Source organism: Manis pentadactyla, chromosome 3 (genome assembly GCF_030020395.1).
Source record: "Manis pentadactyla isolate mManPen7 chromosome 3, mManPen7.hap1, whole genome shotgun sequence".
In the NCBI taxonomy this organism is placed as follows: Eukaryota; Metazoa; Chordata; class Mammalia; order Pholidota; family Manidae; genus Manis; species Manis pentadactyla.
Window position 1 is genome coordinate 105,397,371 of NC_080021.1, and position 25,532 is coordinate 105,422,902.

The 25,532-nt window shown below is 40.5% G+C and overlaps 1 protein-coding gene across 6 annotated transcripts in view; it reads right to left on the reverse strand.

The window, feature by feature from the left end:
• The window catches only part of CACNB2 (calcium voltage-gated channel auxiliary subunit beta 2), a 419,726-nt gene extending 395,052 nt beyond the window's left edge, over window positions 1-24,674 (reverse strand). For 3 of the 6 annotated variants that reach the window (XM_036881156.2, XM_036881150.2, XM_036881148.2), the window contains exons 1-2: window positions 24,411-24,674; window positions 16,317-16,409 (exon numbers count right to left, since the gene is read on the reverse strand). In XM_036881156.2, the coding sequence (XP_036737051.2) occupies window positions 16,317-16,409; window positions 24,411-24,530 (213 nt within the window). In that variant the 5' untranslated portion in view covers window positions 24,531-24,674. Of the gene's footprint in view, window positions 1-16,316; window positions 16,410-24,067; window positions 24,284-24,410 lie in introns of those variants that run through there. The other 3 variants (XM_036881155.2, XM_036881149.2, XM_036881158.2) reach the window with 2 other exon arrangements.
• Between the last annotated feature and the right edge of the window lie 858 nt (window positions 24,675-25,532).

The window sequence follows — 25,532 nt, forward strand, 5'->3', positions numbered from 1 at the left end:
AAGCAGACTGGATATGGTGGAGGAGATGAAAAATGAAATAGAACCTAGAGAAGAGGAATACACAGAAGCTGAGGCACAGGATCTCAAAGAATGAAAGAATATTGAGAGAACTCTGCGACCAATCGAAATGGAACAATATTCGCATTATAGGGCCACCAAAAGAAGAAGAGAGAGAAAAAGGGATAGAAAGTGTCTTTGAGGAGGTAGTTGCTGAAAACTTCCCCAATCTGGGGAATGAGATAGTCCCACAAGCCACAGAGGTGCACAGATCTCCAAACACAAGGGACTCAAGGAAGACAACACCAAGACATACAATAATTAAAATGGCAAAGACCAAGGATAAGAACAGACTATTAAAAGCAGCCAGAGAGAGAAATAAGATCACATACAAAGGAAGCCCATAGGGCATTCATCAGACTTCTCAGCAGAAACCTTACAGGTCAGAAGGGAGTGGCATTATGTATTTAATGCAATGAAGCAGAAGGGCAGTGAACCAAGATAACTTTATCCGGCAACACTATCATTTAAATATGAAGGAGGGATTAAACAATTCCCAGATAAGCAAAAGCTGAGAGAATTTACCTCGCACAAATCATTTCTACAGTGTATTTTGGAGGGACTGCTATAGATGGAAGTGTTCCTAAGGTTTAATAGCTGTCACCAGAGGTAATAAAACCACACTAAAGAAAGAAGAACAGCTAATTACTAAGCAAATGCAAAATTAAATTAACTATCCCCAAAGTCAATCAAGGGATAGACAAACAGTACAGAATATGATACCTAATATATAAAAAACGGAGGAGGAAGAAAAAGGAGGAAAAAGAAAAGATTGTGTTTATTATAGCATATTAAGTAAGTTAAGTTAGACTCTTAGATAGTAAGGATGTTAACCTTGAACCTTTGGTAACCACGAATCTAAAGCCTGCAATGGTAATAAGTACATGCCATCGATAATCACCCTAAATGTAAATGGACTGAATGCACCAATCAAAAGACATAGAGTCACTGAATGGATAAAAAACAAGACCCATCTATTTGCTTCCTACAAGAGACTGATTTTAAACCCAAGACATACACACACCAAAAATGAAGGGATGGAAAAAGATATTTCATGCAACTAATAGGGAGAAAAAAGCAGGAGTTGCAGTACTTGTATCAGACAAAACAGACTTCAAAACAAAGAAAGTCACAAGAGACAAAGAAGGACATTATGTAATGATAAAAGGGTCAATCCAACAAGAAGATATAACTTCTACAAATATCTATGCATCCAACACAGGAGCACCTACATATGTGAAAAAAAAACTAACAGAATTAAAAGGGAATATAGAATGCAATGCATTCATTCTAGAAGACTTCAACACTCCACTCACTCTGAAGGACAGATCAATCAGACAGAAAATAAGTAAGAACACAGAGGCACTGAACAACACATTAGAACAGATGGACCTAACAGATATCTACAGAATTCTACACCCAAAAGCAGCAGAATACACATTCTTCTAAAGTGCACATGGAACATTTTCAAGAATAGATCATATACTAGGCAACAAAAAGAACCTCAGTAAATTCAAAAAGATTGAAATTGTATCAACCAGTTTCTCAGACCACAAAGGTATGAAACTAGAAATAAATTATGCAAAGAAAATGAAAAATCCCACAAACACATGGAGGTTTCACAACATGCTCCTAAATAACCAATGGATCAATGACCAAATAAAAACATAGATCAAGCAATATATGGAGACAAATGACAACAATAATTCAACACTGCAAAATCTGTGGGATGCAGCCAAGGCCGTGCTAAGAGGAAAGTATATTGCAATACAGGCCTACCTCAGGAAAGATGAAAAATCCCATATGATCAGTCTAAACTCACAATTAATGAAACCAGAAAAAGAAGAAAAAATGAGGCACAAAGTCACTAGAAGGAGGGACATAATAAAGATTAAAGCAGAAATAAATAAAGTCGAGAAGAATAAAATAATAGAAAGAATTAATGAAAGCAAGCAACAGCTGGTTCTTTGAGAAAATATACAAAATAGATAAACCCCTAGCCGGACTTATCAAGAAAAAAAGAGAGTCTACTCACATAAACAGAATCAGAAATGAGAAAGGAAAAATCACTATGGAGACCACAGAAATATGAAAAATCACTAGAGAATACTATGAGACATTATATGCTAACAAATTGCATAACCTAGAAGAAATGGACAACTTTCTAGAAAAATACAGCCTTCCAAGGCTGACCCAGAAAGAAACAGAAAATCTGAACAGACCAATCACCAGCAACAAAATTGAACTGGCAATCAAAAACCTACCTAAGAACAAACTCCCTGAACCAGACAGCTTCACCACTGAATTTTATCAAACATTTAGTGAAGACCTAATACCCATCCTCTTTAAAGTTTTCCAAAGAGTAGTAGAAGAGGGAATACTTCCAAACCCATTCTATGAGGCCAGCATCACTTTAATAGAAAAACCTGGCAAAGACACCACAAAAAAAAAGAAAATTACAAACCCTCATGAACATAGGTGCAAAAATAATCTACAAAATATTAGCAAACCAAATTCAAAAATATAAGAAAAAGATCATCCATCATGATCAAGTAGGATGTATTCCAGGGATGCAAGGATGGTAAAACATTCAAAAATCCATCAACATCACCCACCACATCAACAGAAAGAAGGACAAAAACCACATGATCATCTCCATAGATGCTCAAAAAGCATTCGACAAAATTCAACATCCATTCATGATAAAAACTCTCAAAAAAAATGGGTATAGAGGGCAAGTACCTCAACATAATAAAAGCCATATATGTCAAACTCACAGCCAACATAATACTTAACAGCGAGAAGCTGAAAGCTTTTCCTTTAAGATCAGGAAAAAGACAAGGATGTCCACTCTCCCTACTTCTATTCAACATAGTACTCAAGGTCCTAGCTATGGCAATCAGACAAAACAAAGAAATAAAAGGCATTCAGATTGGTAAGTAAGAAGTTAAACTGTCCCTATTTGCAGATGACTTGATACTGTACATAAAAAACCCTAAAGAATCCACTCCCAAACTACTAGATCTAATATCTGAATTCAGAAAAGTTGCAGGATGCAAAATTAATATGCAGAAATCTGTGGCATTCCTATACACTGACAATGAACTAGCAGAGAGAGAAATCAGGAAAACAATTCCATTCACAGTTGCATCAAAAAGAATCAAATACCTAGGAATAAACCTAACCAAGGAAGTGAAAGACCTATACCCTGAAAACTACAAGACACTCATGAGAGAAATTAAAGATACCAATAAATGGAAACACATCCCGTGCTCATGGATAGGAAGAACTAATATTGTCAAAATGGTCATCCTGCCTAAAGTAATCTACAGATTCAGTACAATTCCTATCAAAATACCAACAGCATTCTTCAATGAACTAGAGAAAATAGTTCTAATATTCATATGGAACCACAAAAGACCCTGGATAGCCAAAGCAATACTGAGAAGGAAGAATAAAGCTGGGGGATTATGCTCCCCAACTTCAAGCTCTACTACAAAGCCACAGTAATCAAGACAATTTGGTACTGGCACCAGACCTATAGACCAATGGAACAGACTAGAGAGCCCTGATATGAACCCAACCATATATGGTCAATTAATATACGATAAAGGAGCCATGGACATACAATGGGGAAAGGATAGCATCTTCAACAGCTGGTGTTGGCAAAACTGGACAGCTACATGCAAGGGAATGAAACTTGATTACTGTTTAACCCCACACACAAAAGTAAACTCAAAATGGATTAAAGACTTGAATGTAAGTCATGAAACCATAAAACTCTTAGAAAAAAACATAGGAAAACATCTGAATATAAGCATGAGCAACTTCTTCCTGAATGCATCTCCATGAGCAAGGGAAACAAAAGCAAAAATGAACTCATGGGACTACATCAAACTAAAAAGTTTCTGTACAGCAAAGGACACCATCAACAGAACGAAAAGACAACCTACAGTATGGGAGCATATATTTGTAAATGACATATCCGAAAAGGGGTTAACATCCAAAATATATAAAGAACTTACAAACCTCAACACCCAAAAAGCAAATAACCTGATTAACAAATGGGCAGAGGATATGAAGAGACAGTTCTCCAAAGAAGAAATTCAGACGGCCAACAGACACATGAAAAGATGCTCCACATCACTAATTATCAGGGAAATGCAAATTAAAACCACAATGAGATATCACCTCACACCAGTAAGGATGGCCAGCATCGAAAAGACCGAGAACAACAAATGCTGGTGAGGATGTGGAGAAAGAGGAACCCTCCTACACTGCTGGTGGGAATGTAAGCTAGTTCAATGATTGTGGGAAGCAATATGGAGGTTCCTCAAAAAACTAATAATAGAAATACCATTTGATCCAGGAATTCCACTCCTAGGAATTTACCCAAAGAATACAACTTCTCAGATTCAAAAAGACATATGCACCCCTGTGTTTATTGCAGCACTTTTTACAATAGCTAAGATATGGAAGCAACCTAAGTGTCCATCAGTAGATGAACGGATAAAGAAGAGGTGGTACATATACACAATGGAATACTATTCGGCCATAAGAAAGAAACAAATCCTATCATTTGCAACAACATGGATGGAGCTGGAGGATATTATGCTCAGTGAAATAAGCCAGGCGGAGAAATACAAGTACCAAACGATTTCCCTCATTTGTGGAGTATAACAACAAAGCAAAACTGAAGGAACAAAATTGCAGGAGACTCAGAGACTCCAAGAAGGAACTAGTCATTACCAAAGGAGAGGGGTGTGGGAGGATGGGTGGGGAGGGAGGGAGAAGGGGATTGAGGGGTATTATGTTTAGTACACATGGTGTGGGGGGTCATGGGGAAAACAGTGTAGCACAGAGAAGGCACATAGTGAATCTGTGGGATCTTACTATACTAATGGACAGTGACTGCATTGGGGTATGGGTGGGGACTTGATAATATGGGTAAATGTAGTAACCACATTGTTTTTTCATGTGAAACCTTCATAAGAGTGTATATCAATAATACCTTAATAAAAAAAATAAATATTTAAAAAAAAGGATTTAGAAAACCAGCTCTATATTGTACAAGTCCAGGGGACTTCTGAACCTGCCATAGCCTGGACTAGCTTTCGGAGGTCCTAGAGTGAATCTGAGACATTTTATGAATTTGGAATGTACACACAATACTCCTTTAATTATAGCACAGGTCCCACCCTGTGCTGCTGTTAAGATGTCTAGTGCCATTCTATTTTGTGTAGGTGTTTGGTGCATTCGTTTTACTTTAGTAGTAAGGCCTTTTGAGTAAAATTGGTTAAGGATCTGATATGCCAAATTACATCTTCTAAACCAAGAGATGGTATAAAAACGGAGGCTAGGTGATCATGCCAATGAGAAACACCTCTAGTTCATTGATGTTGGGAGCTTTGCAGGGTGTGGGATATTCTTAACCCAACAACCTTGGAGCCAAGAAGTTCAGTTACTATACTTATTTAGTTCATCATTCTTAACAACCATCCTAGATTATTTACAATACCTTCACTAAACATGACAAAGTCAAGCCTCTCTTTAAGCATTCTTTTCTTTTGAGATTTAAGCCAGGCTGTATTGCAGAAGATAAATTTCTGACTCAGGGAGTCTAATTTAAAAACCTCGCAATTTTTTAGGATAATGATGAACCCAGTAAATAGAATAGATTTCCAATAAAAGGATTTAGAAAACCAGTTTTATATTGTAGTAGTCCACAGGACCTTTGACCATTTTCTTTCCTTTGTGGTTTGTGTGCAGAAGACACTTCTTTCTCCGGGTGTGGGTATCAAATTGCCCCCAGTTCTTCAGAATGCATGCCAGAGGTGTGTCTAGCTTTAAACTTGAAGAGGATGCTCCCATCTCTGAAGTGATCCTGGACAAGCCCCCAGAAATAATGCCAGGGTTCTTATCTGCGGAATTGAAGAATGAACTTCACAAACACTCAAGGTAGGAGAGCATGTGAGAGGCTTTTATTTAGAGAGATAAAATGAAAGGACAGAGCTCCTGGCTCACGCTAGGAGGGTACAAAAGAGTCCCTGCACATGGTTTTATTTTATTGGTTGAAAAAGTCTTGTATATTTTAATGCAAAATTCTGTAATAAGGTTGCGAGGGAAAAACATCAACCTGTCTCCCATTCTGTTTGACCAGGTCCTTGAGCCCTGAAACATCTTCCAAAGCAGCGGCAGCAAGAAGGGGGTATAGCAAACCTCTGAGAGTGAAATGGCTCCTCCTCTGCATGCACAGCTCTTCCAAGCCCTGCCCTAGGACCGTTCCCTCACAGAGCTCTGACCTTGATGTTCCCGAGCATCTGCCCACTTGCTCCCATCCCACTGCTTCCTCCTGCCCCAAACCAGTTACTTTGAAATTTCTCAAACCTGTAGAAAAATTCAAAGAGTGATACAGTTAATACCTGTATAATTCACTCTGATTCACTACCTGTGACTATCTCTGTCTTGCCAATGGGTTTCAGACCCAGCCAAGTTCACTACGGATTCAATGTGACCAAAGAAATGACAGTAGAATGTTCTTGGGGTGAAAGGGTTATACTCAACTTTATTCCCACAGTGGCAGGTCAATCACTAAAATCTCGTCCACTCAGAGCGAGTCTGCATGCAGCAATCCAGTCTCTGCCTCTGGGCCTCTCTGCCCACACTGCCATCTCAGTCTCTGCCCTCAGAGCTGCCACCATTCCAGTCTCTGGTCTCCTGCAGCCTTGCAGCCATGCCACCGTGTTGCCCACAGCACTGAGCGGAGCTCTTTGTATAGAGTCAATAACAATGTACTGCTCACATGTGTGTAGTTAGCTAGCCAACCAGGGCCAGGTGAGAATCCTGGCCACAGGAACCTTCATTTTATCCACAAACTCTTTTTCTTCATGTACAGTCACTACTCAACAGGTGACCCCTGGGTTCCTTGTAGGAGCTGGAGCTGGAGCAACCACCTAAGCTGGGCCTCCAGCCTCACACACACAGTCACAGTCACTAGCTTTGGCTGGAAGACCCAGACTCACATGCCACTTTCTCCCAGATCCTGAACATCGCCAATGTCTGAAGTCTCCCAGTGCCCAACAAACACCTAACTATTCTTAAGAATACATCAATTTGATTGAAAAAAATACTCTGTACTTTTCAGTGCATGAACTTGGACAATTTAATTAACTGATCTGGGCCTCGACTGAACATCTGTGAAACAGGTGAATTGTTTTAATGACTAAAGTGCTTACCAGCACAATGTCAGCATTCAAGAAATGCTAGCTCTTACTACCATGTTTATTTAAAGATGGTTTTGACAGTGGCAGATTTTCCAATTAGCCAACCCAACAATGCATGCTTTCCAACCGGTCCTCACGCAGGTGCTTCCTCATCAATCCCCAGGGTCCAGAGGCCCTCTGTGATCTGCTGCCTCCTACACCTCCAAACTCATCAGCCACCTGCTCGCCACACACCCTCATTCCAGGCACCTGGGTGCTTACCAGCCCAGAAAAAACTTCAATTAAACTTTTATTTAAACTTAAATGTTTAAATTCAAATGGAAAATTTTAATATAAGACTGTTCTTGGGATAAATGCTCACATGCTTTTCTATCCTTACTATTCAAAATAGAACATCGCTTCCACACGGCTCACCCAGGACTTTCTTTGGCTCCTCTGCTGTGACGCACACTTCCTCCAAGGTCCCGCCCAAGTGGTTGTTTAAGTCAGTAAGTCATGTTTAATTTCACTACTTTCCTGGTGGCTGCTTCCTACCTGAAGTTTTTCTTTAGAATGCAGCCTGTAGTTATTTCTTCCAGGTCATGGTGCTTAATCCCGAGCAAGCATTAGAATGCACTGGCAGCTGCTTCCAAATGCACAAGGCCAGGCCTCTGATATTAATAACACACCTAGCTACGGAATCCTGAATACAGAATTCTCAGCTGGATTCCCTAAGCACAGGTGGCTTGGTAAATGAACATTATTGAAAAGACACTGGAAAGAACAAATAACATTCTTCAGCATGATCCTCACCTTGGTGAGCCAGTAAGCATCACCCAAATGAATCAGCAAGGGACAACATGCATCTTTGATTTGTTTTTTCCACAAGTAGCTAATACATAACAGAGCATTCTGACCCACTGTGTGGTTTTTCTCCTTGCTACAGCTCTCCTTATAACTGTCAGAGAGAAAGACTGAGGATCTCAGTTCCTCATTCTTCTTGATGTTAAATGTCTATAAGCTTGAAGTTAGAGAATTCAACAGACTTAATTCACTGTGAGATATGTAAGTATAAAAATTATTTTAATAAGCTCAAATCTTGATACATATGAAGGACACTGATTTAGGCATCTAATCACATTTAAAAATAGAACTCTGTTTTTAAATATGAGAGGAAAGGGATAAATGGAAAATTTTTCATGAATACATATTAATACACACATTTGTGCAAAAATGTGTGTGTTTGTGTTTAGGTGTGTATACCCATATATGCATAAATGTCTGTGTATATTCATAGCTGTCAGGAAGTGAAGTACAAGGAATCCATCTATTACAGATATACAACAGGTCATAGATATTTTATCCATCAGACAAATTAGGCTAGAGAATCAGCTTCTGGGTTATACTGATGAATTGAATTATAAAAACCCCAAGGCTTTTAAACATTTTATAAATCTCTGACATGTCCTCAGATACAAGTTACCAAGGCCTCAGGAAGAGCTTTTATACCTTGAAGAAACTGAATAATCTAAATAAAAATTAATGTGATAAAGAAAATTAAAGTGAGTTCATAAGATATTAGTTGAATTTATTATATAGATTACAAGAAGCACATGAAGTTTTATGTCTTCATATTCATGAAGCTATATGCATCATATTGACACATATGGGGGAAATGCAGCTTTTACTCCCTTAATATTCTAGCCGAAGATGGTCTTCTGTCTTTCTGGTTATTCTGGTTTTCTGACTCAATGCTTTTTAGTGTAAGCCCATCTTCATGGTAAGCACTTAGGCTATTAAACAAACAATTGATACCTGAAGCTAATTATAACAATGTCACCATCTCTTATGGGTTGAACTGTGTCCCCTCCCAAATTCATATGCTGTAGTCTTAACCCCCAGTACCTCAAAATGTGACTTTATTTGAAGGTAGGGTCTTCATGGAGGTAATTAAGTGACTATGCAGTCATCAGGATGGGCCTTGACCTGACAAGACTGACGTCCTCATAAGCAGGGGAAAACTGGAGACAGACCCACAGCAGAGAGACAGACCACCATGTGAACATGAGACAGCTACCTGCAGCCCAAGAGGAGAGGCCTGGAGAAGATCCTTCCTTCCCTTGCCTCAGGAGGAATGGAACAAACCTACCAACACCTTGATTTCAGACTTTTAGCTTCAAGATATTCCAGATAATAAATTTCTGTTATTTCAGCCTCCTACCCTGTAGTACTCTGTTACAACTGTAAAAAATGAATATACCATGTATATCATTTTTCTTTCAAATGAAAAGTTAGCTTGTTTGTTTTGCTTGTCAGGGGAGGGTTGTTAGAAGCAGCAGCAGCAGAAACAGCAGCAATTGGCCATTTTCTAATTTTCAGATACAGTGCCTGCACTGAAGATAAATCAACTTTTTCCTGGGAAGGAAGACACCTAAATGGAAGTAAGGTTCAAGGTTCCACCTACATGCAAAAGGAGACCCCTGGCTCAGAGAAAACATGACTTTCCAGGAAAGAAAAACTGGCGAGGTCACAATGCCCAGACTCAGACAGGATGCAGAGGAGAAAGCAAAGTTAAGGAGAAGTGTCCTTGTCAGAAGTCCAAACAATCAAGTTGTACCCTGGGCTCTCTTGTCAGCAGGTGTAAAGTGAAAGGAATGGAAACTGGAACTTTTCTATGTAGCTCAAGGACAGAAGTAACTAGGAAGGAGGATGTGAAGCCCTAGCTAATTCTCTAAAACTTGATGAGAGGTTTGGAGGAATGACACAGATGGTGGCAGACTTCCCCAAGAGCTGTAACTAAATTTTCCCAATTAAAAGTCAATGGAAAACTCTAGAAAGGACCTCCCCTCCTCCTGCAATCATCTTCCTGGTTTTTATCCCTCCTTTATCCTCAAACACTAAAATAAGCAGATGGTGAAAGGAAACCTGATACAATCTATGGCAGGGGTGGGGTTCAGTCACTTTTCTCCACCTCCGGTCTGTGAAATAAACACACACGCTTGGTCACAAATATGGAATAATGATGAGATAAAACTGGAATACTTACTTGGTGAACTGAACCATAGCAAATATTTTTGAGCTGTAAGCCAAAATCTCAAAAAGGACTTCTTTAGCATCTGATAATCATCAGGCATGAAGATTTCCAGAAACAAATCAATAGGGAGAGAAGCTGACAATATTTATATTTCTAAAAGAGAGAAGAGGGAAGAGAGAACTCTTCTGTGGTCACACCAGATGACTGTCTTGGGTCTGATGCTTGTGAAGACCTGAGACCCATGAATAATTAACCTTAAGCCAAGTAACTGATCTTTGGCAGCTCCTAAAAGTTAAGGGTTCAATGGAAACATGTGCTTTTTTTGTGAATTCAGTGTGTAATGACACACCGTTTTCTTAGTCATAATAATTACTCCATATTAGGTCACTTGAAAATTTTCAACTAATCTACTGGGGCTAATTCAGTCTATGACTCCTAAGACTTTGCAAGAATGGGTCAAGCAGAAGATGAATAATAATGAGGGAAAATAGGGCCTAAGTGCAAAGTATAATTTGAAACATATCTGAGAGTCAAAGAAACTAAAAACACCTGCACAAATAATTCTGGGTTTTAAAATGATGTATTTGTATCCGTGGGAAAAAAAGATATGCAAGGATTAAAAAAAAAATGCCTCAGTTCACAAAATTATTTTAATAAACATCTTAATCAAACCTAGTTTATAGGGAAGGTGTTCCAAATACATGAAAACAATCTGAAAATGAGGGGGATTTCATATACAATCATAACTGTGTTCTCCCACAAAAATTGTATTAAAAAAAGACATTTTAAAGCTAATTATGTTGAAGTACAAAACCTAAATTTTGTTTTAATACTTTCAAAAGTATGTATATCTCTTAAAATAAAAAAATAAAACATTCCAAGTAGTATAAAAGTTTATGCTATAGAAAGAATAAGGGATTTCTTTATTGAAATATTCACTATTTTTATACTGATACATTTAGAAGAGCTCTTATGGGGTCTCAGAGCAGATTCTGCCATTCACAAAATCTAAGCGAATGCCTAATAAGTTAGACATTTACAGGAAATCACGGTAGCAATAAATCTACCTCATTATTATTTATAGTTGTGTTTGTGACGAATACAGCATAACAAGGCAGCAAGCCAGTATTTAAGGGCTGAAAGATTTATCCAACCTTAAATATATCAGTCTATGCAGGCCTGGAGTCTGTAATCATTATCGCAGTTTAATCTGTCTTTGCAAAACAAAACTAAAAAATAGACTGTGTGTCTCTGTGACTAATCATTTGTATTTAAAGCCAATCTGAACTGATACAAGGTCCAGAAAAGCAGCACCAAGAACATGGCACTGGAGGACGATGGAATGTGCTCAGAATACCATGTCCTGAAAGTGTCATGCAACCTTCTGCTGAATATTTGGTTCATTCCGTTTTGTCATCCTGATTTGTATTCTGGAAACCCTTAGAAGCTGCAGGATTATTTAGTTACAACCACAACATATGTTGGTGAGCAAAATCTACGCTCCGTGGCAGTTCTTCCCTGTGAACCACAAAGAAAATGGCACATGAAATTTCCAGAGGAGTTACTGATTCCTAAGGCTCAACTTTATGCACAAAGGACACCGGTTGGTACAACAGAGTGACCCATAAAAATTATCGGTGGAAATAGTTTGCAAGTGCCAGCCACACGGCAGAGCTTACAATAGAGTTCGGATGATGGTGTACTCTGAATGAAAGTTGCCATGCTCTGGAATCATCACAATAAAGCAAACTGGCAGTCCTCCCCTTAGCATTTGGTGTTCATCTTAGGAATACTGCCAGGAATGTCAGTGCAGCCAGGGAGAACACATCTTTACAAAAGTGAGGACATTAAAAAGGAAAAACACAGATAGAAGGAAGGGGAGAGACAACGAACTGGGCCGCGTAAGCAGTTTCTAAGGCTGCCTCTCCATTTCCCCGGCCCGGCCATCCAAGCTGCTGTAGCTTTGATGACCAGCACTTACTTGCAGATGTACATAGTTTTGCCTGACCTTGGCAATATCAAAGAATTTATACAGTTAGCAGTTCTTGCACAATCCCTCAAAAAGAACAGCACAAATATTCTGTCCTTTAATGCCAGGCAGCCTTGTTACTCCTATCCACCTATTTCCTGTCTGGAAGTTAACATACCTGCTTAGGTTCTGGTGCTAAAATAAATTATGAGGCCTCCTGCCCCTTTTCCCCTTTCTTTCCCTCCCAACAGACCTCAGGCATATTTTTCTCTTTTCGTTCTTTTTTTTTTTTGATGAAGTTGGGAGGAAAGAGCTAAATGATATGAGAACATAATTATCTTAATAGACTATAAATTTTCACAAGACAGTAAAAGCAAAGGTTTTTAAGAATGGTAGCTTTTCTCAGTTTATGATGGTGATAAATGAAGTTCTCCTATTGATGTCTGTTCATAATACAGAGCCAAAGAGTACAAAGAGTTTATACCAGAATCCTGATATCCTTGATATCTTAATTATCTTAACAATAAATCCAAGATAACCATAATTTATGTATTAAGTACTGTTTAATACACAAACAATTTGAGCAATAATCTTCATAAATTCTGATTAGGGTGCCTAATTACACTTGCTTAACACTTTGTGCTCCCCAATAAATTAAAATTAAAATGCCTATTTATAAAGCAAAAGCCCTAATAAACTGAAAAACCTTCCTAAAAGGGCCTTTAATATGAAACCAGGTGCTATATATATGTACCTGACAATTCACAATAGGATAATTCATGGGCCTACGTCAGACCTGGAGCCTTGTACCACAAGCCTGTCAAACCTCAAAACAGACCAGCATGATCCTGCAGGTGATTCAGACTGTAGTTCCTTTCCAATTAAAAAAAAAGAAAAACAGGACTCAGGCTTCCAAAAAGTGTGTGTCCCTGTGACTTTTGTGGAAGGAAAGGAAAAATTAACACTCCTCCAACTGTACTTTTCTACACTTCCAATTTCTAAAACTCTTCAATCTCAGCATTATGAAGACCATCAAAAAGTACCTAGTGTTTCCCAAATAGCCCTAAAAGTCTTTCCGAATAATACACCATTTCTGAAAGTAAAACTCTAAGATTTTTAACAGCATTTGGAAATGATTTTTAATTCAAGGGCAGGAAGGTAATCTAATTTTAAGACATTTTAAAATAGATCCCACCTACAGTGACTGCTTTTCAATACCAATCATCTATCTATATGCCCTAGCACAAATAAGTGACATACTGACAAAGTCACTTGTTTAACAAGACACCTACTTATGATAAAAAGAAAGCATCTAAAAGATGTTCCTTCAAATTGTTTAATAATCTAACGTATGTTTATTGTTACTATCTACCATGCGGTTCTGCAAATAACTCCAATGAAACCATTTCTATTAAATATCCAGCTTTGTCACAGTAGGGTTTTTTATTCTCCAGTGGTAGCAAAATATGTATGCAGGATAGAGATTAAATCACCAAAGGGAAATTACAGCTTTTCACTCAGCATTCTCGAGTGTTCCTTCAGTGACAGAAGCAAGCTGGCACTTGAAGATTCTTGGTGCCTGTGTAACCGAGACCCCCAAATCCAGGCCATAGCAAGCCCCTCGTTCTACCAAGAGGCAAGGAGATGTGGCTGAAAGGGCCTTTCAGCCAGAAATTTTTCTGTCTTCTTAACATGCTTACATATGTGTTGGCAATATTCATCTAAATTTACATTACGTAGTCTAACAGCTCTCTTCTATCACTTACAACTGTGTTGCCGGCACAGCATCTCACATATATCACCAAGAACACAGAGTCAAAAGGAACTTAGGAAGAAAAACAAGATCCAGCTAATTTATACACACTGTGATGATCCCTAGGAACTAAGTTCTCAAAACTCCATAAAAGAGGAATTCACAGCCAGAGGCACAGGTAGAAAATGGGGTGGGCAGCTGCCTTGAAATGGCATTTTTATAGTAAAATGAGCAACGATGGGCTCTGTACTGTCAATTTCGAGTCACAATATCTTGCTCAAGTAAAACACATCGGTTTTTCTTTCCCTGTAATTTCAACAAACGGCCTGTCATTTTGTGTGGCTTTGCTGCAGCTATTATGCATCCTAAGAAGCTAATTTTTTTTTCTGCTTTGGGTCCTACAATGTTCAACCCTGAGGTGATGACTCAGAGTTGGGGATTCTGGCTCCCTGGGGTTCAGTCTCCTTGTCCCAGAGACAGGATAAACACAGAAGCCTGACATGCAATCAGCCTTGCATACCTTCCCCTTTATCTGCCTCACCTAAGCCAAGAGCCTGGTTCTCAGGGTACCTCTCTCACACCAGGACCCTGAAGCCTGAACTCAGCCGTGACATCAGACGGCCGCCATCCCTTCGGCCCCTCTTACACTGCTAACACACAGCTCTGGGGTGGGCCACCACTTGGCTTCACCCCTTTTTTCTTTCTAAGTGTTTCTTAGCAAAAAAATTCTGCTCTTTTTTAACCAACTTTCTTTTTCTAAACTCCTGCAACCAAAACACTTCCCAACTGGCCCAGACCAAAAGTGGTCCAGTTGCCTAGAAGGGGCTCAGACATGCTTTTGGTGTTTTCAATGCAGTGAGGGGGCAACTGGTGGCTGAAGAGGGATCCTCCTTCGTCTATGCCAGGAAAGCATAAAGAGGCAGCAACAGCCAAGAACACAATCCCCACTGAGCAGCAGGTGAGTGAATTTCAGCTGCTAACCGACTGTGAGGCAGATGCATGGCAGGATGGACACAAGACACAATGGGGGAGCAGTCTTTTTTGAAGAAAAGGACAAACCAAAGCCACAGCTTATTTATGACGATGAGATACCTTCACTTAAAATAGAAAATACAGTATTCCATATATTTGATAAAGTTAAAGTGAAAATTATGTCAGACTCATCTAATCTTCAATATCAGAAAATCCAAATGTCCCTGGCAGAACCACAGATTCCAGGAATAAACATTCCTACTGATACTTCAAACATGGACACTTACAAGCCAGAGAAAAAGCAGCAGCAGTAGCTTGAAAAATAGCTACAGTCAACAAAAAAAACCTACCAAGCTTGGTCCCCTTTAAAAAAAAAGTGAAACAAAACACCTTGAAAGAACACTTCTCAACCTAAGAAGTGTGTGATAGACAATTTGTTACTTTTAAGTCCATTTTAATAATTTTTAAAATTTGCAAAAAAAAAAAAAAGAAGCAATGGGGGAAGTGGCATGCAAAGGAAATGGGCAGCTTTTCAGACTGACCATCACTGTGTGGGGGAGTGAGCTGTCCCTGCCCAGGGGTGACTGATGAGCACAGCTCCTCTCCAGCAGTCTCCTACCCACTGAGAAGGGCTAGAGAAAGGCGAGCCCTCCTAAGCTGAGGACACTTCGGTTTTGAGGAGCAACCTATTCTGACAGATCTGGCTGCCATCTGGTAATGAAAGTCCTTCTGGCACCATATATGAGTGTTTATACGGTGGGAGTCCTAACATGGGAGGGGAGGCGGGACAGTCCCAAACTGCTGGTCAGAATTACACGTTAGCTGTAGTGAAGGCCACATCTCCAAAGGCACTTTAAACGATGCCTCAAAGATAAGACATGCTTTACTAACCTTAGCAGCATCAACCATTCCAGACCAAGAACAATTTTCTCTGTTACAGTCCAAACCCCAAAAGGAAAGAAGGCACCTCAGGCCAGAGGAGTCCCAGTATCTCAGCTTCATGGCTGCAAACACAGATTCTCATTGCTCACTCTTCCCCCAAACCCGCCACCTGCAATCATTTCTGCCGGTGTTCACTCATTCTGTTGCGCAGAAATCCTTTGTGATGAATTTTACATTTGTCTTTCCCCCAATTTGCCAAGAAAGAGTGCAATTAATACAAAGCCTCACTTAAAATTTAAATATTTTAATTATGACATTAAACTGAGCACTTTTCAACTAACAGCAAATATAATAATAATAGACAAGTCTTCAGGATGATAAAACCTTAAAGAAAGAAACTAATTCATTTTAGTATGCTTGAGACCTTGAATTTAAAAGCACTTGTACCTGACGGACGAAACTATTGGAGGTAGTGTCTGAAGAGGTACTCCCATCCGACCCTTTCAGTCTGTGTTTCCTTCTAGCTCCTTTTCCGTATGACTACAAAAAAAGGGGAGAAAGACACATGAGATTATTATTAAACCCTCTCACAGGAATCTAGGCCTAGGTCTAGACAATGTTCAAACCCCAAACCAGCAATAAATTGCCACCGCATGAGCATCACTAGAAAATGCTTAGTAGTGGAATGACAAATACCTATTTTAAAACAGTGTTTGCAGGGAAGAGAGGTTTCTAGACAAAGTGTTTAGAAATGGGTGAATTAAAATAATTTATGCTAGGTTAGCATATCTGTCATCAAGAACCAGAAGCCAATAAAATGAAAGCATTTAAAAGCAACCATTTAAGTCCAGGAGAGATTGGGAAGTCACTTGTCAAACCTCTCAGATAGATGAATGCAATGGACTCGTGCATAACGATGTGCTGTTTCCAGTGGTGCTGAGCATACATTTTTGCTTATTTTCATGTTTTAATCTGTAATCCAATTGGTCCTCATATGTTGGAGAGGTACTTGCAAGAATTGCATATGGTGGCTGGAGAACATTTTGCAAGAGGAATTCTGATTACCTCTGTACCTATATATATGCAGGTCTAGATGGAACACAGATAAAGCATGGTGCCAATTCTTCATATTATTGTGTGGATCCAGCAACTGCTTTCAGAGGTGGTGAAATAGCTAAGTAAGTGGGAGTGAATTATATGAAATTAAGATACAGAGTAAAATTTTCTGGCCCATTCTTAGGTTTGCATGTGATATGAAAATTTTGCTTTTTAACAACTTAGTGATTTTGCCAAGAAGGCAAGAAAAATGTATTATAATAATACAACAGGCATTTGAAATCAGAATGTTTGTCTCAATAATAGGTTTGGGCCAAACACATATGTACAAGTGAACTCACTTTTTCTATTGTATTTACAGTTCACATTCAGAGCAGAGTAAGCTATTCATCAATCTGTGTTTAATTTCAGACCCAGATAGAGTTACTGCAACTATTGAACATTAAGATGGAATTGAAAAGTAGCTCGACACGGAGTTCTACACTTTACTGTACACAGGTTGGAATCCTGCTGTTGCAGGCCTTGAGCAAATTTCCTAAACTAAGTATTAGTCTTCAAATCCTTAAAATGGGGACATTAATACTTATCTAATAGGGTTGTTTTAAGTATTAAACAAAATATTTTATTTACAGCATTTAGTATAAGACCGAACATATGGCAAGGGCTCAAAATAATATTTTAAATAGTAACACCCATATTAGAATTGGGAGGGTGGGGAAAAAAGTGGGCTAAATTGTATAACGTGTTTAGAATTATCAGGCTCACAGAGACTTCATCAGATTATCAGAATTTAGAAATTTACTTATTTTAAATTGCCATGCTCAGGTTTTAAAAATGATACATTGTTACATGTTATATATTTGCATGGTCTTCATTAAAATGGAAGTATCTGATAAATCATAAGATATACACAGCACTTAGGCAAGGTGAAACTCATTGTGTCATCAGTAATTTAGACGCATTTATAATCAGTGAGGGGGTGGTATAATCTTAAAGCAAAACATTTTCTTAAATATGTTTGTTCTCTTCCAAGTATCTAAGGGATTTATATAATACAAATGGGTTTCCATGGCATTTAATTAACACTCAACTTCGTGGAGAGGAAAGACAATGTCGGCTGGGCTTTCATAATGTATCATATGAGGTTCTCCTCTGAACAGCTTACTCTTCTTACTTGTGTAAACATTGTTCAGTAAACTGTCAAAAAATAACATTCTTTCAACAACATTCTTCCTTTTCCAATTATTATGTAAAGGTTTGGACAGAAGTGCCTTCCAAGGCTGAAGAATGCTGAAATTTGAAACTTTCCTTAAAATTAAAAGAAAAAAAATTTACACTATTCCATGTGGAAAAAGACTTATCACCTTGAAAGCATTTTTAAGACCCAAATTGTTTCAAGGAGGGGAGCAAATCTATGTTAAATACACTATCTTCAGGAGATGCATAAATTATCTTTGAGATCAAAGACAAAATATAATCTCACCCCATGTTCATGTATCTTTCCAGTACCCTTTTGAAATGAGTGGAAAGAGCATCTCTGGAATTGTATCACCAGGATTTGCTGTGGGTTTTGAATGATAAATATGTTTTACTATTGAGCTGCTGTGGTGTGGAGACTTTTTCCCAACTACACACACATGCACACCAGGCACTGAGCGAACCACATGAGGTTTAAGACCTTATGTCCCAGTGGAGGCTGCAGTTCTCTGCAAGAAATCAGACACAATTAAAAAGCGTCTAATTTTAGTTGTGTATTAATTTTTCCAGGCCCCCAGGACTACAACACCTAAACATTATGCAGATGTACTTAGCTACCTTTGCAAGTTATACATGTTGGATTATTAGTTTTCAACTGTACTAAGATACAGTCAGCACACTGAAAAAACTATGGCATACTGAATCCCACACAAACTGGGGATAGTTCTGAGAAAATACTTTGTCATTCAATGACTTAAATTTATAAGGGATAATTTATTCAAAGTATTAACTTGTTCACGCCTTAATAGTGCAATAGCAAATCCCTATTCTTTATATAGCATATTTATTAAAAGTCAGATAAATAAATGTTTAATTTCACCTTCAATTCTGCTATTAATTTTAGCAGTAATTTCTCTTCTATAGTCTCCTTTTAAAATTTTTAACTGTAGAGTGACTATGCAATGACTAGTTATTTCTTACAACAGTATCCAAGATCAAGAAAAAAAATTAGAGCATCTTTTGTAAGCTAATAGTTCATTTCAATGTACTATTAAAGATATTAATAAAAACTTGTATTACCATTACAAAGTGGGGTTTCCTTTAATGCAATGCTTATTTAAAATTAAGTCCATCTTGGTGGAGTTACTTGTTTTTTAGAGTTACTCTAGATCCTTGAAAATGATGACTAACATGTTTTATCTGAAGGAATTGGGAGAAAAAAAAAAAGAAGGAAAGGCCAAACCTCCCCAAAATGGAAACAGACAAGGAAGATTAAGTTTTCAAATATTTAGGTAACTAAGTTTGGAAAAGAAGTATAGTTTTCTTAGCTAAGGTGCTACTTCATAGGCAGCCACTTTTATGACCAATGGTTTTTCTAAATATTTTTTAGCAACATTAAATATGTGAACACCCAATACAATCAAAGTGCCCCAGGTTGCAGAAAGTAAAAAGGAGAGAAGAAAACAGGTGTGGCCAGAGTGCAAAGTGTAACCCATAATACTCTCCCTGACACACGCAGACCCCTAAGTCCTTCTTGAACACAGCCTGAAAATCTTAAGAACAGTCTGAAAAGTCACTGATTTCCACTCATTGCCTCTTAGTTTTATGCAGCTTAAAAAGAACACATGATGTCACCATAGCAAAAAGGAAAAAAAGAAAACTGTGCATTTAAATTACTTCTCCTAAAACATAAACCATGCTAAAATTTCAGAAATTAGAAATAGGATTTAAGAAATTTCTATAAATATATAAATAAAAGATACCCAACATTCATCAAATGCTGATATCAGCTTCATGTGAATGTCATCTTTGATACTAAGTAACTTTTAAAATTGGACTGTAGTCTCATTTGCAAATAAATGTTCACATTGAACAGGTAAGTGAAACCCAATTTCTGTATGATTACTTTGAAGTAAACAGTAGTAGTTAATTACAGAAGTTGCCAGTGAACTCCAAGACAGACCTAGTTATGTGAAATGGTGTCATAATTAATCTTGACTGCCTGTAATTGTAAAAGTAAGTTCATGCCATGAACTATTTGTATGATGTAGACATATCCCCTGGTCATGAAACTGAAGACTACCACCACCCTCTACAGGGTTAACACAATTTGCTCAGCTTTTCTGGAAAGCACCAAGGCTACAAACTGTATGGAATTAATTAATCCAATGGCCTTAAATAGGTAGAGTAACAGGTAAACTAAGTCTTTACTTAAAAGGAAAGACAAAAAAAAAAACAACGAGACAAAAACGACAAGGCCAAGTAAACTTCAAATCGCTCAAATAGTCAGATACTCTATTTGGCATTTTAAAACACACTGGAAAATTGTGATTGGCATGTTTTTAAATTTCTCCCATGCAACACCAGAGCAGTTAGCAGTGAAGGTTTTAGCAAAACATGCAACACGGGACCCATGGCCATTATGTCTGGAGGCTACAAAAAACTAAATTATATACCAGATCTAAAAATATTTCTGGAAAATGGTACTGACATGGTTCAAGAGCCACAGGAGAATGGCTGCTGCTCTTTTCAGATGAAGCTCCTTGCTACAGCCATTCAGGATATTGCCATCCAGGCTGTATTACTACAACATGCTTGAAAAGCATCTGGCAAGCTCAGCTGAGGTGGAACCAGCTGGGTTCTGTTGCTAGGAGCAAAACAAACAGGCCCTCTGGTTCCTGTCTGTTCGTTTTCAGGTGTGGCTGGAGGTGCCAGTTACAATCTCTTAGAGCCCTACAGTGCTGAGATACTGCTCTGGTTCCTCATCCATTTGCTCCTCTGCCACCATCCCATCACAGTCCCTTTCACCTGCTTCCCACCCACCTGGCTGCCGTATACTACCCATTCAAATCCACAGAGAATTACGAGTACCATGCTTTAGACTAATGTTGTCCAATAGAAAAATAATACAAGCCACATATGTAACTGAATTTTTCTAGCAGCCACATGAAAAAGGTAAATGGCAATAGGTGAATTAACTATAATAATGTATTTTACCCAATATATCCAGAATATTATCATTACAACAGGTAATCATAAAATTTGTTACTGAAATGTTGTCTATTCTTTATTTCATATTAAGTCTCTGAAATCTGGTGTGCATTTTACATTTACAGCACATCTCAGCTCAGACTAGTCACATTTCAAATGCTCAGAAGCCACATGAGGCTGTGGCTACTACAGTGGACAGTACAGATCTGGAGCTTTGGAGGGAGACTACTAAATGAGTGTATTGACTTTGGAGGTAGACTGTCCAAGTTGGCACTGAAGCTGTTCAACACGTTACCCAAAAAGTGATGCAATTTGCTTAAATCAGAACTTCAAAGAATTTGCAGTTAGAGACCCCCAGGCTTCTCATGGAAGAAATAGATCCATTTTGTTTATGAGAGTGTGCTGAAGCGAAGGGGTTGGAATGTATAAGGGTGCCTCATCCCCAGGCAGGACTGACATACAAAAGGAAAACAGGAAGTCTGTGAATCTACATTTTTTTCTTTGTTCGTACAGAACTTGTAATATAATCCAGAGGTAAAACAGAAAGGATTCTTAAAATCAGTCACTGTTTAGAGCTACTGTGCACAAATGAAAATTTCCTTTCTGAGTAGAATTACTATTAGTATCACCAAAAAAGAGGGATGCTTCTGAGACAGCCCCCTTTCTCAGGCAGTTTTACTGCTGGCCTGGCCTGCCCAGAGAAACTTTGCTAAACTTCACAGTCCTATGATGTCATGATTTATTAGATATAAAATAAACAAGGCAATGTTTCCCTCAAATAATAGATGCGATATGAACACAATCCATGGGAAAATGCTTTCATTTTTGGAAGGTAGTGAAAGTAAGGAGATGGATGTTGATGCAGTTGAATATTTATCTCTTACGTGCATGTAGCACTCATTTCTCCCTTTCTCTTCTCTCCCATGTGTCTATGCAATCACTTGCCCATTCCTGAGGATTTGAGTCTGTAACCTGTCATATTCATTATACCTTTTTTCTCTCTTTAGTTTAGGCCTTACTACCTCTTGTCCAAACTGTTTCATCAATCTCCCTTCTGGCAGTTCCATCTCTGGACTTCTGAGACCCTAAGTTACCTTCCAGAACATTCTCAAGTGACTCTTCCTAATGTGCTGCTATACGGAACCCCTTCCACACTTCTTTATTGTACAGTACACAGCAGGATCCCAAGCCTCCAGGATGTGGCCTCAAACTGCCTCATCAGTCTTATACTTACCTGTGGCCCAATCTGTGCCTTTCCACATTCTTTTCAAACTAGAGATTATCAGTGTACACCATCAGACTTCTGACCTCCAAGACTTTACTTTCTGTGTAGCTCCTGAACATCTCCGTGAAAATTTCTGTTGAAATCTGCACCCTTCAAAGAGCTCTTCAAACACCAGCTCTTCTATGAAGTCCTTACAGATTACTCCACACAGAGTATTTGTGATCTTTACTCTTTGGAAACCATTTAAGATTCAATACTTCTTCAGTTCCATGCCATACCATTGTCATTGTCATACTAGCAGCTACTGGATATAAGTTTTTTGAAGGCAGAAATGGTGTCCTCTCACATCGGATTTATTTCCACATTGCAGCTGCACAATAAATATTTGTTGACTTACATTTAACTATACAAATCTCTAAGTACATTGGCATTTCTTATCTGAACAGTCATGCTTTCTGTCAGCCCTAACTTTCATCTCCAGGAATTCAAGAATTCTGTTTTTATCATGACAATACAAACTTAGTAAAAAAAAAATCCCAGAAGGGAGGTCAAAGAAAAAAAGAGGGTCTAATAGTCCCTTTGCTCTGTCAATGCTCAAGACCTTCATCCTGGAATATTGTTAAGTATCTGAGTACATTTCTCATACTCATCTAACCTGGTGTCTTGATAAAATCAGGAGTCTAGAATTAATGTGACATGTGTTGGTAGGAATTCAGGTCCTCTGGCAGAGGCTAGATGCTGGTAGTTAGATACATGTCCCCTCTCTGGTTGTATATCCGAAACAGCCCCAGGCCAACTAAAATATAGGTTCTTGGTTTCTACAGCCTTTCTTCACCTCAAGCCAAATTATGTTTTAAGTTAGCATAGTTTATTTCCTGGTGGTAAAAGCAAGTTTACCGAAGCTCCACCATTATGCCACTGGTACCACCATTAGGAACACAAATATCTACAGCAGTCCACTTCCACGACACATCAAAACAATAGCAACACATGTGTAACCTTCCTTACTTTAGGAAACAGTACTCTGACATGCTCTCTCTAGCATATGCAAACATAAAATATGTAAACTGCATATGAAAAAATATGTAGTTCTTGCCACAATTTACAGCCCAGCAAATGAAGGTTTGAAATCAACAAGCTAATATCGCTAAGCAAAACGTTGCTTGAGGCATAACCCTGACTTCCTTACTTCCCTCGCCAAGCTGCCCATAGCTAGGATTCTTAAAGTCATTTCCCTGCTAAGATAAAAGTTGAGACACTGCTTACCGCTGAGACCCGGAGGTGCCTGTAATCTACACTTACCTGCCAAAGCCTTACGTAAAAGCCACCTTATCGTTGCCCGTTGCCTACAACTGACACTTCCTATGTCACAACGAGTAGCAAATCGCAAATTTTCTAAAAACCAGAGAGGAAGGTAGTCCTAGAGCTCCCTGAAATGGCTAACATTTTAGGGGAAACGGAATAAATCAAAACTTTCACGTCCCCAACTCGCTGGCTTCTTTAGAGAAAGGAACGAGGGGTCAGGCCAGCCTCGGCACGTGCCGCGAGCGGAGCTCAGCTGTCAGGCGGCGCACCGCCCGGGGCCCAGGAGTTCGGCTGCTCCGGGACCCAGCGGCGGGGCGCCCCGGCCGCGCACCCCCGCTCCCGCCCGGCTCGGGGCCCGCCCGGAGGGGTGCGCGTCTGAGCCGCAGCCGCCGGCAGCGGAGCCCTCCCGCCCTGCCGGACTCACGATCCTGAGCAGGTCCAGTCCGCTCGCCTGGTTCATGGCTCTCCATGCGCCTCTCCCGGGAGGGGGCGCGGAGGGCTTGCCCGCCCGGCCCGGGCAGCCTCGGAAGCCCGGGAGGTTCCCCCGGCCCTGCCACTTGCTTTTCAGAAGCAGAGAAAAATGGAAGCCGCGCAAAAGCCAGGGAACGGCGAAAAGGGGCAGGGTCCCCGCGCCAGGAGAGGAGAGGCGAGGAGGGAGGGAAGCGGCGGTGGAGACCCAGGCCGGAGCGGCGGCAGGGGAGGCACCGGGAGAGGGGAGGTCTGCGCCCGGCGGCTCACAAAGAAAGGAGGCGCCGCGCGCTCGCTACCTGTGCGGCCGCTCCGAGCGCCCCCGCGGGAGCCGCGTTCTCCAGCAGCTCCATCGGGATCTCCTGCGCCACCGCCGCCGCCGCTGTGGGAGGCGACTTGGACATGTCGCTTTGGACCATTGGCGAGAAGTCGGCCCGGGGCAGGCAGCGGGCGCTCCGGCGGTCCCCTCCTCCGCTCCCCGCCCCCGCTCCGGGGGCCGCCGGGGCTGCGCGCCGCGCTCGCCCGCTCAGCGCGCAGGACGCGGCCGGGCCATGTTGAAAGCGAGCGGCGGCGGGGCGGCCGGGCGGCGCGAGCGGAGCGGCGGCGGGGACGGTCCTCGCCGAGAGGGAGGGCGGTCCGGGAGCGCGAGCCCGGGGGAGGCGCGTCGGCGAGCGGGAGTGACAGGCCCCGGGCCGCCGAGAAGTTCCCCGCGGGGGTCCGGCAGGGCCGCCGCGCGGCGCCGGGGCACGCGCGCTGGAAAGTTTTCAAAGGCGCGAGAGCGAGGCCTTGCGCCCGCAGCCGCTGCCTCCCGCGGCCGAGCTCGACTCTCTGAAGCCGACCGCCTCGCGGGAACCTGAGCTGCGGGCGGGGGCGCGCCGCCTGTTCCCGAGACTGGGGCGGCTCGGCTCCTGCAGGGCACGCCTCAATCTGCCCAGGCCTCCCGGCCCCAGAGGATAAGCATCTACAGGGGACGCGCCGCCAGCTGTCCCCGCATTTGCTGATGACAGAAAGAAGGGGTTCCGCTGACCGGAAGATTGCGGTCCCCCTTACTCCCTGAACCTGCCCCTGGCATCGCCTCCCCGGCCCAGATCGACCACTGCCAACCCCTAGCGCCAAGTTTTGTGTTCATGACTCCTGTTTGTCTTCATCTTTGCCAAAGAGCACTTTGCTCACTGAATTGGGCTTTTTCTGTGGAGTTGGCGAAGTCTTAGTATCACGTTTGGGACAAAATAAGCACTTTACCACCCTCAACTTTTGATAAGAGGGTAGTGGCCATAGCAAGAATGTCCACCTAAAGCATTCCATTCAGATATTCCTAATAAGACACATTTTTCTATTAGAAGGAGCCTCTTATTTCAAGAACGTCTTACTACAGCGGAACTCCGTAGAACAAGTTATCCAGGCATTTGTTACAACAGAAC